The following is a 14,094-nucleotide window of genomic DNA, read 5'->3' on the forward strand; positions in this document are numbered from 1 at the left end:
TTGTCTCCCTGTTCCAAATGCTTTCATATCTTTCCTCCCATAGATTGTCCTTTGAAGTAGATACAGGTGAAGTGTCACTATCTTCATTGATTCATGAGGATTGAGACATGGCATGTGTGGGTGGCATGCTCAGGTTCCCACCTCAGTGGTGATAGAGCAAATATATGGAAGTCTGGGTCCATATCTCCTGACCTCAGGTCCTTCCTACTGTGCCATTCCTTTCCTCACAGCCTCTGCTCATCCTACAATATCTGCGAAGATTGTGAATCTGGGCCGTATGCCCATGACTCCAATCATGTCCTGCTGAAGTTGCGGAGACCTGTTGTGGGTTCCTCTGAACCATTTTCTCACTCGAGGTTCTCTACTCCTCGTCTTCCTGCTGCTCTGGAACAGGCCAGGTAAAACCATATATATATGGGGTGTTTGTTCTCTGGTTGGCTTCTTGGTTTTGGTGACAGAGTGGGATCACAAAACTAAATAGTCTCCTGGACTTCCCTTGTGGTCCATCCAGTGGTTAGGACTCTGCGCATCCATTGCCGGGAGCACAGGTTTGATCCCTGGTTGAGGAACTGAGCTCCCACAAGCCATGTGGCACAGCCAAAAAAAGACCGAAGAGTCTCCTTAGTACCAGCTCCTTTCCAGTTGATGGGCGGTGACAGGGATAATTATTTGGAGCTAATGAGATAAACCAGAACTGCAAAAAGAAATTAAGAAACTAAACTAGAAGCAGATGCTGATGAAGACCACAGGTGGCTCAGAATAGCTTCAAGGTTTATTTGTGAGATTTGTATTTCAAGACTTTTTTTTTTTTTTTAATCTCACAGGCTCCAGAAGCAAGTTGATAAGAACTTTCTTAAAGCAGAAAAGCAAAGGTTGCGGGCTGAGAAGAAACAGCGTAAAGCAGAGGTCAAGGAACTTAAAAAGCAGCTTAAACTCCACAGGAAGATTCATCTGTGGAATTCGCTTCATGGGCTGCAGAACCCCAAATCTCCTTTGGGCCGACCCGAGAGCCTGCTGCAGTCAAACACCCCGATGTAAGCCCAGGGCCAGGGCAGGAGCCAGAGCTTTAGGTCCAGCCATCTAAAACTGGAACTTAAGCCAACTTCTGTCTTATTTATTATTGCTAACTCCTAACACTCAAACCTTTAAAACTTCCCATTTTCTGATCTTTGTGTTCTTAAAGGGCGGTTTGCTAGTTATCTTTGACACTTCCTTTGTTGCCTTCTTCAGAAAAACAAAAACCAGTAAGGTTCAGAAACTGGTGTAATCTCTCTTCACTGGAGGCAGTCTGGATTTGAAGCAGAAGGAACAAATGTTTTAAGAGCCCAACTCTCTAGTTGTGGTATTTATGGACCCTTTCAGTTATCCTCACCATAGCTTTTTAACTTAGGAGTCAGGTCCCCTTGTTTTGTTCTTTCAGCTGTGCCATATGGCAGGTAGGATGATAGTCCACTGATCAGTGATCAGACCCGTACTCCCTACAGTGGAAGCATGGAGTCCTAACCACTAGACTGCCAGGGAATTCCTTAGGTCAGCTTGTTTTCTTAAAAAATGTTTGTAGTTTGTTCTCATTGTTGTTGGAGGGTTTTTTTGCTGCACCACATGAAGTTTGCGGGGTCTTAGTTCCCAGACCAGGGATCCAACCCAGGCCCTCAGCAGTGAAAGCAACGAATTCTAACCACTGGACTGTAAGGGAATTCCCATTATAAAGCAGATGCACTAGTATGCCCTCCAGGGTCACGGTCTGCATATTGAACCACATATTATATATTCAGAATACATCACACCCAACACAAGTAATTACCTAAATTTCTATTCAGGCTCCCTCTGCAACCCTGTGCCCCAGTTATGCCAACGCTCAGTGCAGCGTTTGTGGATGAGAATTTGCCTGATGGGACTCACCTCCAGCCAGGAACCAAATTTATCAAACACTGGAGGATGAAAAATACAGGAAATGTCAAGTGGAGCACAGACACAAAGGTAGTTTTCCCCAAAAAATGTGAATGTGAAGTGGTTGAGATGGCAGAGTGTTTAACTGACAAACTTTCTTTCTCCTGTTACTATTCTTTTCAGCTCAAGTTCATGTGGGGAAACCTGACTTTGGCTTCTACCGAAAAGAAAGATGTTTTGGTTCCCTGCTTAAAGGCTGGCCATGTGGGAGTTGTGTCTGTGGAGTTCATTGCCCCGACCTTGGAGGGCACATACACTTCCCATTGGCGTCTTTCTCACAAAGGCCAGCAGTTCGGGCCTCGGGTCTGGTGCAGCATCATAGTGGATCCTTTCCCCTCCACAGAGAGCCCAGATAATAGTGAAAAGAGCATGATCAGCTCAAGCAGAGGTGATGATCTCACCTGCCAGCAAGAGGTGAGCATTGGAAGGGCCTGTTCATAGCTGGTGGATCCTCCAGAAACCTGGAAAGGCCAGCTTCTCCCTTCCCCCCAAACACGTCAGTATGCTTATATTGGGCCTAGTCTTCTGGGGCTTTGTTTGTGTGTCCTGAGGATCTGAGTGCAGGTGTCCCTCAGTGCTTAACCTTGCTTGTTACTTGGTGCACAGTTTTCTGATTTTTTTTCTATTTATTTTTTGCTGCACTGGCTCATCAATGCTGCACAGGCTTTCACTAGTGCTGTGAGTGGGGGGCTACTCTTTACTGCGGTGCACTCACTGCAGTGACTTCTGTTGTTGTGGAGCATGGGCTTCAGGAGTTTTGGTGCACCAGTTTAGTGCTCCACAGCACGTGGGTTCTCCCAAGACCAGGGATCATACCTGTGTCCCCTGTACTGGCAGGTGGATTCTTAACCAGTGGACCACCAGGGAAGTCTTGTGCATGTTTAAAGGCAACTTCCCTATTTACTGCTTAAATTTAAGTTACCCAGTGATGATGTCCTGGTTTTGACTATTGTTATTATGGTTAATCTAAGTTACTGTCATTAGGGGAAGCTAGATGAAGGGGGTAATTAGTAAACTCTCTGTACTCTTTTTGCAGCTTTTTCATAGAAAAGTGTGAAATTAAAACAAAAAGTTTTACTACATACAGTGCATTTGACTTTAGGGAGGCAGCCGTCAACTTGCTTTTGGAGTTCTGTCGAGGACCGAAAATGTGTCCCAATGGTTTCTTTCCATAGGAAGCTTTTCTGGGTAAAGAAGAAATTCTGCCTGGTGAAACAACTGAGCAGACAGAAGGGACAGGAACCCACATCCCACAGAAGGCAAAGAGTGCTGCCAGCAAGAGGGAGCTCTACATCCCATCTGTGGATCTTCTGACTGCCCAGGTGGAAGATTGAGCATTTTGAGGGGAAGGGACAGAGAGCCCTGGGGAACAAGTTCTTAACTTGTTGAAGGGAACGGGGTAGAGCCGTCGGTGGTGCCCAGGAAGTTAGAGATAGGCCCACTCTAATCTAGTGAGATGCGTCAAATGGCAAGAACATCCCCAGTGGAAGCAAGTTTCTAAACTAAATGTTTCCTCTTTGAATTGGAAACTTATCTTGTGCTTCCCACAACTTCCCCTTCACTGCCTCTTCTTTCTGCCTAACTGGTTCACCTTCACCCCCACTGCATCTGCTCTCTCTCTTCCCAGTGGCTATTTGAATGTTTGGTTCCCATTAACTCTTCTTGTTCTCACTTGACTGAGATGAGGCATGAATTTGAACACGAGTTGCATCTAGGACGATGTGGAGCTCAGTGGCCTTTAACACAAAACACGGCTCTAGCATGTGTTGCAAGTAGCCCAACATGCCCTCCCCCCCTTTTTTTTTTCAGGATCTGCTGTCCTTTGAGCTGTTGGATATAAATATTGTCCAAGAGTTGGAGAGAGTGCCCCACAACACTCCTGTGGGTAAGAATGTCATTTGGTCCACCTTGTTTACCAACAGGCCCAATAGTACTGCCCCCCTGACTCTGGTAGTGACTATGTCATTCTATTAGTAGGCAAGGATTTCTCCCACAATGTGATATTAAAACTGCACCCATGGGCCCATTTTCCATTTCCCTGTTGTCTGTCAGAGGCAACAAGTTTGTACAGAGTTTCTCCACCATAAAGGGACCCTCTTCTCCGTTTCTCTCTAGGCGTTTGTGTCCCTTTGTTACTTTACATTCATGGTTCTGTGTCTTGGCCATGGTCTTCCAAAGCCAAACAACTGTTTATGATCCTTCCTGTGTTGATGGACCTGTCTGAGATACTTGTGTACTTGATGGTCTGGAGAAATTCTTTACAACAGGCCTTGAAGCGTACCTGGGTTTATTTTAGTTCTGCAGGAGGCAGGAAACCTAGAAGCTGCTGCTTCTGGACACTTGAGTATTGATGATGCAATGCTTTTTCTTGGTTGATGGTTCTCGTGTCTTCATTCTCCAGATATGACTCCCTGCATGTCTCCTCTGCCACATGACAGTCCTTTAATAGAGAAGCCAGGCTTGGGGCAGATACAGGAAGAGAGTGAAGGGGCGGGATTTAAAGCACTTCCTGGTAAGGGGTTAAATATTTGTAAAGCATTTGCATCCTCCCCTTCCATACCACGCCCTGTTATCCTTCTACTAACCTTACCTTGGTGTGTGAACGGGTTTTCCAAGGATCTGATTTTTTGAAGTCTCCTTACCTTCACATAGCACAGACAGCAGCTATTCCTTGGCATCATATCAGCATGGGGACATGACTGGAGAAAGCTCTGCAACACTTTAAACACCAAGTGCAGACAAAAGTTCTGTCCTTTCCAGATTCCACAGTGTCAGTAAAGAAAAAGGCCGAGAATGTTTCTTCCATGGAGGAACCAGAAGATGATTTGAGTGGGACCCAGTTCGTGTGTGAGACTGTCATCCGATCCCTTACATTGGATGCCGCCCCGGATCACAAACCACCTTGGAGACAGAAGTCCCCACAGAGTGAGTGTCCCTGAAATTCCCGGACCTCACCCCACGCCCCCACTGGGGTGACGCCTGACTTGAGATTGCCAGACCTGAGCAGGTAGAAGTGCTCTTCTTTACTGAGAGTGGAGACAGGGGAATCTTTGTTAGAGGTTGGATCATGGTTGTTCGTTTAGACTCTACATGTGCATCAGGAGCAAAGCAGCTCCCGTAATTCATTTCTGCACTTTCCCAGGGGCTGAATTACAGCTGTATGCCACAGAGGAACAGCAGCCAACTGTGCTGCCTGGGTTCTGCAGTAAGAAGTCTTCTTGTAAGTGGACGGAGCCCCTCAGCAGAGAACCCTCCCCTGCCCTCCCACCCCCATCCCCAGCAGCTGAGTTGTCTCATTTCTCCAAGGGCAGCAGTCAGGAAATAGTGGGCAGAAACAGGAGCACCAAGCTAAAGCTTCTTAGGGTTAAATTCTGCTGTAATAAATTTCTTTGTGGCAGAATTTCTAGAGGTCAGATAGGTAGAACCAATTTCATGTATTTCAGATACTATTCAAACACTCAAATTTTAAAACTATGTATTTAAACAATATATATGTATTTCCACACACACACTTGAGTACAAATGGATAACAAAAAAAGTCTAAACAAAGTCTAGAAGGACTTACACCAAAATGTTCACAGTAGTTGTCTCAGTAAGATTATCGGTAGTTTGTTGTTATTTTTTTCTTAACTCATCCATGTTTTGCCAGTTTTTCTGTCATGACTACTCATTACTTTGCAAAGAGGGGGAGGAAAGGAGTCAAAAGTAGTCATATAGTCCTGCGGTACTTAGCACCAGATGTTTTCTCTTCTCATAGCACTGTTAGCTACTTTAGCAGTTTCGATTTGAAACCATCCCAATATGATAGGGGCTTCTCTGATAGCTCAGTTGGTAAAGAATCCGTCTGCAATGCAGGAGACCCCCGGTTTGATTCCTGGGTCGGGAAAATCCACTGGAGAAGGGATAGACTACCCACTCCAGTATGCTTGGTCTTCCCTTGTGGCTCAACTGGTAAAGAATCCACTTGCAATGTGGGAGACCTGGGTTCAGTCCTTGGGTTGGGAAGATCCCCTGGAATAAGGGAAAGGCTACCCACTCTAGTATTCTGGCCTGGAGAATTCCATGAATTATATAGTCCTTGGGGTTGTTCTGACAGTTATGTTAGCTGTCACCTGAAGGGGAAAAGGAAAGGGGCCTCCTTGTTTTAAGGGTCATAGTGTTCTCAGAAGCTTTATTGTTTCTGCTGACCTTGTTTTTATGAACTTTGGTTCTTTTCAGCTTCAGACTTTGAATATGGCCCTTTGGTTTGTCCCTCTCCTCTGGTTTTCATAATTATAGCTCATGACCCACAAGGCTTGGTATAGGGTAGGGAAAGCAGGAGGGACTGTTCTTAGCTTGTACCTTAAAATTGGATGCTTTCACCCTTTAGTGAAATTTGCCTTACCTGAAGAGGGACCACTTGCAGACGAGAGGGAGGAGATTGTCCAAATTGCTGAAGAAGAGGCTGTTGTGGAGGAAGAGGATGAGCTCAAAGATGAAGTTCGGAGTCAGTCCTCTGCTTCTTCAGAGGACTATATCATCATCCTGCCTGAGTGCTTTGACACCAGCCGCCCCCTGGGGGACTCCATGTACAGCTCTGCACTCTCACAGCCAAGCCTGGAGCGAGGGGCTGAAGGAGAGCCTGGGATTGAGGCTGGGCAGGAACCAGTCGAGGCTGGGGAGAGACCCCCTGGAGGGGACAACCAGCCACAGGGGCACAACATCAATGACATCCTTATGACCTCACAGACTCTGGACACAGTGCCCCTAACCCCAGAGGTGGTGGGACCTCCGCCACAGCTGCCCAGGTACCATCTGTACCCTACTCTGCTGGGCTGTCCTTCAGAGGTGGAATAAAGAGAGAGGACTCAACCTGATCTCAAAACCTGTTTCTCTGTCAGCGGGGGAAATGGCGATTTCCCATAGTAAAGTCTGATGAATAAATGTTGTACTTCCCAGTGTTTGTGGATCCTGGATTTAAAGAAATACTTGCTTTAGTTACCTTTTATTAGCTGAGTAATTAGCAGGGGAGTGACCAGACTGCAGCCAGTCTTTCTAGCTTGACTGTGGCTGAAGAGGAAAACTGAAGAGTGAGCCCTTCCCACCTGATCCCTAGATGCAGACTTGTGCTCTGGATCAGCAGTGTGAAACCTCTGTAGAGACTCTAGCTCTGCTGTGCCCTGTTTGCTGTTTCTCCACCGTTACCAGAGGTGCCTTCTCAACTTACTTTCAATATTATGTTTTTCTGAAAGGAGTCCTCCCAGTGCACAGCATCATGGTTCCCCAGGAGTGGATTTACCAGTTACCGTACCAGAAGTTTCTTCAGTCCCTGGTCAGATCAGAGAAGGTAATGACCTGCCTGAGCTTTCTCTCTGTGCTCTTTTCTCATGGAAACCAGGTATAAGTAGGCACTCTGGTTCTTGGCAGTTTTGTGAAACTTGCCCTTTGACTTTTTCTGTGCTCGTCCCCCCTACTCTTTTTGTTCTATCTTCTAGCTTAATATTTATTAGATGAGACCCCATAGAAGCTGGCATTGTGCTGTAGTGGAAAGAACACAGGTTTTGGAACCAGCCCAGTCTAGGTTCATCCCCAGCTCTGCCTTTCCTCACTGTGTAACCTTGCAGTGGCTCAGCAGGTTGATAATACCTGAAGATCTGTTTCCTCATCCACGAAATAAAGAGAGTAGCACCTTGGAGTTGTGAGTAGACCCTCAAAGTGGCGTCCCTCTCTTCCTCAAAAAAAAACCTGGACTTCCCTGGCGGTCCAATGATTTAAGACTGCATCCAATGCAGGAGGCACAGGTTGAATCTCTGATCAAGGAACTAAGTGCCCACATGGCATGTGGTGCGGCATAACAATTAAAGGCTTGAAATGTTGTGATCAGATTGTTACCTGCCTCAGAAATAGCCCTGCTAGGAGTTAGGAAATCCCAGGCATTTCTAGATGCTGCATCTAACCAACAGCTCTTTTGCTTTTAGAACTCAGAGGCTCATCAGGACTTGTAAACAGCAGACCGAAGAGCTATGACCACTCAAGGTAACTGGACCTTGCCTGTGCAGCCTCTTATTCAGAAGCAGGTTACCTGCTTCCTAGTGTCCTAGTGTTACCCTGCTTGCACGAGCCTTTCAGAGCACGTGCCCCCTCCTGAGAGTGACGGAGGAGAGCCATCATTCCTTCTTATTATTTCTTCTGAAGCTCGTGAGCAACCCTGAGCAGAGGGCTAACGTTGATGTTTAAGAGTGTTGCCAGTCCAGACCAGGAAGAAGCGCCCTTAGGTTCAATTCCTGCTTAGTAACAAAGGAGGGCAGGAAGGTCCAGGCCATTGTGCATCTTGTAACTTGTTCTTAGACAAACCTGCCTCTCTGCTCCTAGTCGTCTCAAAGCAGTATCAAGTTGGGCCCCTCCCTGTATACAATGTTCAGAAAATCACATTTCCTTTGGGAGTTGTTTCCTCTGAGATGGTAACTGAGCAGATCCACTGCCAGTACCTCACGGCGCCCTTGACCACATTAATTTTCCAGTGGGGCTGAAAGCTGGCATGCTAACCAGAGTGACGTGTTTTCTGCAGTGCCCATATCTTGTAGCAGTAAGAACTGAGCCCTACATCGAACCTAGATTTGTAACTATAAAACTGATAGGAAAACAGTCACATGCTCATTTTACATTTGATTTTTTTTCCTCCAGGAAATCTCATTTCCTTTCCAGGATGAGAACCCAGATTATCTTGTAGGAAGGTAATAATTAGCGTTTCTTAGGGAGATAACTTGGTTTTCCTCCTCAGGCACCACCACCACCACCACCACCACGGAAACAGCATTGCTGGAGGACTGGTTAAGGGGGCTTTGTCTGTTGCTGCCTCTGCGTACAAGGCCTTGTTTGCTGGACCACCAGTCACCGCACAGGTCAGTGTATGTTTTATTTTCCTGAACCAAATCCAAGTCACTAGTAAAAACAATGGCATCTGCCTGGGCTGGAGAGAGTCGCACATCATCGTAGAAAGCATGAGCTTTAAGTTTAGTTTTCTTTTAATTGGAGGATAATTGCTTTACAGTGTATGTTGGGTTCTGTATAGCAGCCGAGAATCAGCCATAAGTACATGTATGTCCCTTCTCTCTTGAACCTCCCTCCCATTCCCCCACCCCATCCTACCCCTCTAGGTTGTCACACCGGGTTGAACTCCGTGTGCTATACAGCAGCTTCCCACTAGCTATGTATGTTTCTTACATATGATGACACATATGTTTCAGTGCTGCTCTCTCAATTTGTCTCACCCTCTCCTTCCACAAGTCTGTTCTCTATGTCTGCGTCTCTATTCCTGCCCTACAAATAGGTTCATCAGTACCATCTTTCTAGATTCCACGTATATGTGTTAATATACGATATTTGTTTTCCTCTTTCTGACTTCACTCTGGATAACAGGCTCTAGGTTCATCCATCTCTCTAGAACTGCCTCAAATTTGTTCCTTTTTATGGCTGAGTAATTCCATTGGATATATGTATCACAGAACTTAGTCTTTGATTAACACACAAAGACTTGGCCACTTTCCACTTATATGACTTTGGCTAAGTTAAGGGAGGAAAGAAAAAAGACCTAATGTTTGTTGCAGACCTAGTGTGTGTGTGGCGCTCTCCCAGGTGCTAGTGCTACAGGAGGAATCAGACACCAGTTCCTGCCCAGGGTGGTGGGAAACAAGTGAAGTAAACAGACATTTGTCTACGAAACTTTTGAAAATTGCAAAGCACTATAGAATTTAAGGAATCTTTCATCTAATTAAAAAAAAAACCAAAACACATTTATCGTGCAGTGTAAGATACTATACCAGTTTTCTCAGACTGGTGGAACACCTCAGTCTGATATTGGCCCCACAGTGCTGCACAAGAAGGCTTCCTGGTAGATGATGCCTGAAGTCATCCTAAAAGTGTTTGCCAGGAATCAGCAGAAAGGGTAGACAGAGAGTAGCCAGTAAAGAGATCTGGAAATGTGAGCCTGGAAGGTAAATTTGTTCTGAGAAGAGAAAGAAGAGAAAAGACCAGTGATGTGGGTGGGATGCTGTGTTAAGTAATTTGGATTTTATTTTAGGACCCGTGGGCAGCCTCTGAAGGATTTTAGGGAAGTAATTGACATGATCGGATTTGTTCTTTGTAAGATCACTCCACTCCTCCATAGTGTGGAGGCTGAGGGAGCCTTAAGAAATCCAGCTGAGAATCCATGTGGAAGAAGAAAAGAAGGATAGAAGAGAAATAGAAATGGCAGAACTTGGAGGCCATAAGGCTAAAAAGAAGTCAAGGATAAAAGTTTCTAGTTTAGGTAGTCAGTGTAACATTCATTAAGAGAGGATACATAAGAACGGTATATTTGGGCAGGAGGAAAAGAAAATCCAGTCGGTTTTGGGCTGGTGTTGAATTTGAGACACACCCAAGTCAATTTATCCAGAGTATAGTTGGGTTTATACATTTGAATTAAAGAGAAAAGAAGTTTGGCCTGGAAATGAAGTCATTTATGTACAAGATATGACAGGAGCCACAGATTAGATAAAATTTTCCAGGAAGAATGGATAAAAGAAGGAGCAGCCTCTAAGAATCATGGAAAGAGGGAGGGCTCTGCAAAGAAGACTGAGAACTAGGAGGAGAATGAGGAAGGGAAGGGAGTTTTAATGAGGAGGGCATGGCCAGCAGTGTCAGATGCTGCAGAGGAGTGAGAAGGAGCAGAGAGGACTTTAAGAGTACAACTGTGCCTCACTTTCAAATAGCTGGACTATACAAAGGGAAAAGGAGCGTGAAAGCTGGGACATGTAAGGCAGAGGGAGACATTTTTAAAGGTGAGCCAGTAGCAAAGGAGGTTAACAATCAAAATGAGAGAGGTTAATTAGTAGAAAAATATTTCCGAGGTGACGAGAGGTAATGAGATACAAAGTAAGGTTCGTTCAGAAGGATTAACCTGGAAAGGAGGACGGGTAACTTACTCTGAAATAGAAGGGAACAGAAGAGAGAAATACCAGAGACAGTGCTCAACATATTGACATGCTTTTCTTAATCCATTCAGTTCAGTTGCTCAGTCGTGTCTAACACTTTGTGACTCCATGGACTGCAGCACACCAGGCCTCCCTGTCCATCACCAACTCCCAGAGTTTACTCAAACTCATGTCCATTGAGTCGGTGATGCCATCCAACCATCTCATCCTCTGTCGTCCCCTTCTCCTCTCGCCTTCAGTCTTTCCCAGCATCAGGGTCTTTTTCAAATGAGTCAGTTCTTCGCATCAGGTGGCCAGAGTATTGGAGTTTCAGCTTCAACATCAGTCTTTCCAGTGGACACTCAGGACTAATCTCCTTTAGGATGGACTGGTTGGATCTCCTTGCAGTCCAAGGGACTCTCAAGAGTCTTCTCCAACACCACAGTTCAAAAGCATCCATTCTTCAGCACTCAGCTTTCTTTATGGTCCAACTCTCACATCCATACATGACTACTGGAAAAACCATAGCTTTGACTAGATAGACCTTTGGTGCCAAAGTAATGTCTCTGCTTTTTAATATGCTCTCTAGGTTGGTCATAACTTTCCTTCCAAGGAGTAAGCGTCTTTTAATTTCATGGCTGCAGTCACCATCTGCAGTGATTTTGGAGCCCAGAGAAATCAAGTCAGCCACTGTTTCCACTGTTTCCCCATCTATTTGCCATAAAGTGATGGGACTGGATGCCGTGAGCGTAGTTTTCTGAATGTTGAGCTTTAATCCACTCAACCACACTGCAAAATACTAGCTAACCTGTGTCTCCATTTTTTTTTTTAAATAAGAAAATTGGTACTCAACACAGCTGTTAAGTAAATGATAAGAGGGTGTTCCAAGTGTTCAGAGGATTTAGGAAAGTTATGAACTTGGCCCAAAGAAGAAAGTAAAAATAAAAGATTAAGTAAATTAGCAATAAATAATTGCTATTCTTCATTTAAAAAAAAAAAGCCAAGAAGGTTGCCCAGGATATCATTTCCTGAGCAGTTTCTGGTCCGGCTTCTTTGCGTATTTGATTAAATTTCCCAGACTTTTTTCCGGTAACAGCTCTTGGCCCATCATCATGATCACCTTTATCTTCACAGTGTTTCCAGAGTGTGTTTGTATCTCTTCCTTCATCTAGTTCTAAAGACAGTTCATTTGTTACCTGGTTTGGGATACAAACATACCTCATCCAAAATAGAGTTTTCCCAGTCCTTATCCCCTCAGAAGACCCATTGGTATTAGGTGGACAGGAGTGCCATAGTCTTGCACCTAATTACCTAGCGTTTTGAATAAATCTGGAAAGATTAGAATTACTCAAAAAAATAATACAGATTTTTACAGAAACTGTTTTTCTGCTTTTCTTGACTCTACACAGCCAGTAGTTTCTGAAGATCAGACAGCAGCCCTGATGGCCCATCTCTTTGAAATGGGATTCTGTGACAGGCAGTTGAACCTAAGGCTGCTGAAGAAACACAATTACAACATCCTGCAGGTGGTGACAGAACTCCTTCAGGTCAACAACAACGACTGGTACAGCCACCGCTACTGAGGAGTGACCTCGTATTAAATAACGTTGCCTGCTGCTCAGAGATGATCTTTATTCTGTTGGGGCATGGGGTAGAGACCCTTGGTTATTTTTTAATCTGATGAATCTATAATAGAGCCCATCATTGAATTATCCAGACAATACCTGCCATTGCAGTATTTTTTGGAGCAAATCAAAAACTAGAACTTAAATTTTCACGGTAGTCATTAGGTGAATTGTAGGAAGAGCATTTTTCAGTTGATTTGGATAAAGCTCCTTTCTCTGTTTTAGTGCACTGAAGAGTATAACTTAAACTTCCTATAGAACCATTTTTCTTTCTGCTTGTACTGAAGTTGAGTATTTTTCTTTGCTTAACATGGATGTTTTTATGGGGATATCTGTTGTCAGTTTTTAAAAAGAATTAACCTTGGAAGTTGTTTTCCAGAATTCTCATAATTTCTCTAACCTATCCCAAGCTTAAATAGCTATGTGGTATTAAAATGACACCTAGAACGTGATAGGAATTTTGTTACGCTTCCCGTTTCAAGTAGAAGGTCATTTTTCTGCAAGTCTTGGAAATCAGCACTGTTGTTTTCTAAAGACCCCACTGATGCGTTGAAGTATATCCACCTTCCATGTCTCTGCACTTCTGCGTGAGGGGCGGGGAGTGTGCTAATTAACCCACCAGCACCTGTTGAACAGTGTCTATTGTAGCAATTTTGCATACATTTGTATTTTATTTAAGGGAAAAAATTTAGGTAGTGTGAAATATTTTGCTAATCCTATAAAGAAGGGAAAAATCTATTAAAGGAAAAAGTAAATTTAACAGTTACCTTTTTTCTTTATGTCGGGGGCAGGTCTTATTTACAGTAGAGTGGGCAAGGGCTGTATAGAAACATGAGAAAACTGAACTTTTATTATGTGAATCTCAGTAAAATTCAGGAGCGGGCAGATGAGTGGGTGTGAGGCTTTGACATGGGATTTAGGAAGTCCTGAATGTCTCTTGAATGTTTGAAATCTGTTCAAGAGAACTTAGAACTAGAAAAAGAGGCTGTTTTACAAAACTGGGATGGGGGGGGGGGGGCAAACTCAGAAAAAAGTTCTAGTTTATACCCTGGGGTTAAGAGCTTGCTTACAAAGGTCCAAAGTCCTCACTGTTAATAGAAAGGAGTCTTGGGTACAGCTGGTAGAGGTAACAAAAATCACTAAAGATTTTAGTCATAAAAATTGCTTGCAGAAAAAGAAATCTGACCCCCCCCCAGCCGGAAGGGGGAAGGATAATAAAATAGTATTATATAACCTGGTTGGTATTACAATGAATGATGATGTAATCATTAGCCATAATGATGTTTATTTACAGTATAACCCTTGAATGCTGTTAAATAGGCCAGGATTCAGACTGCAAGCCAACCAGTCTGTTCGTTATTTAAAACGTTTTTGTGGGGCCTTCTGGGTAGAGGCTGAGCGGCCGGTTGTGTGTAATTAATTGGGTTGATTTGGGACGGGATCTGCCTTGACCATCTGAGTCGTATTGTTAGGGTCCAGTCGTCTGTCCCATTGTACTTGTACGTAACCGCTTAAAGAATGGTGAAATAAACTTTGAAACTCTTACCTGCCCTGGCTGGTACCTTCGTCCAGGACCTCGCGTGGCCCTT

The 14,094-nt window shown here is 44.3% G+C and overlaps 1 protein-coding gene across 4 annotated transcripts in view; it reads left to right on the forward strand.

Moving 5' to 3' along the window:
* NBR1 (NBR1, autophagy cargo receptor) overlaps positions 1-14,050 on the forward strand; it is a 28,147-nt gene extending 14,097 nt beyond the window's left edge. For 2 of the 4 annotated variants that reach the window (XM_005693889.3, XM_018065167.1), the window contains exons 9-22: positions 231-398; positions 825-1,034; positions 1,821-1,980; positions 2,074-2,364; positions 3,126-3,272; positions 3,760-3,835; positions 4,352-4,462; positions 4,711-4,875; positions 5,093-5,170; positions 6,320-6,737; positions 7,182-7,276; positions 7,908-7,965; positions 8,711-8,831; positions 12,290-14,050. In XM_005693889.3, coding sequence (XP_005693946.2) covers positions 231-398; positions 825-1,034; positions 1,821-1,980; positions 2,074-2,364; positions 3,126-3,272; positions 3,760-3,835; positions 4,352-4,462; positions 4,711-4,875; positions 5,093-5,170; positions 6,320-6,737; positions 7,182-7,276; positions 7,908-7,965; positions 8,711-8,831; positions 12,290-12,463 — 2,272 coding nt within the window. In that variant the 3' untranslated portion in view covers positions 12,464-14,050. The remainder of the gene's footprint in view (positions 1-230; positions 399-824; positions 1,035-1,820; positions 1,981-2,073; positions 2,365-3,125; positions 3,273-3,759; positions 3,836-4,351; positions 4,463-4,710; positions 4,876-5,092; positions 5,171-6,319; positions 6,738-7,181; positions 7,277-7,907; positions 7,966-8,710; positions 8,832-12,289) is intronic. The other 2 variants (XM_005693891.3, XM_018065168.1) reach the window with 2 other exon arrangements.

This window comes from Capra hircus, chromosome 19 (assembly GCF_001704415.2).
Source record: "Capra hircus breed San Clemente chromosome 19, ASM170441v1, whole genome shotgun sequence".
NCBI classification, from domain to species: Eukaryota; Metazoa; Chordata; class Mammalia; order Artiodactyla; family Bovidae; genus Capra; species Capra hircus.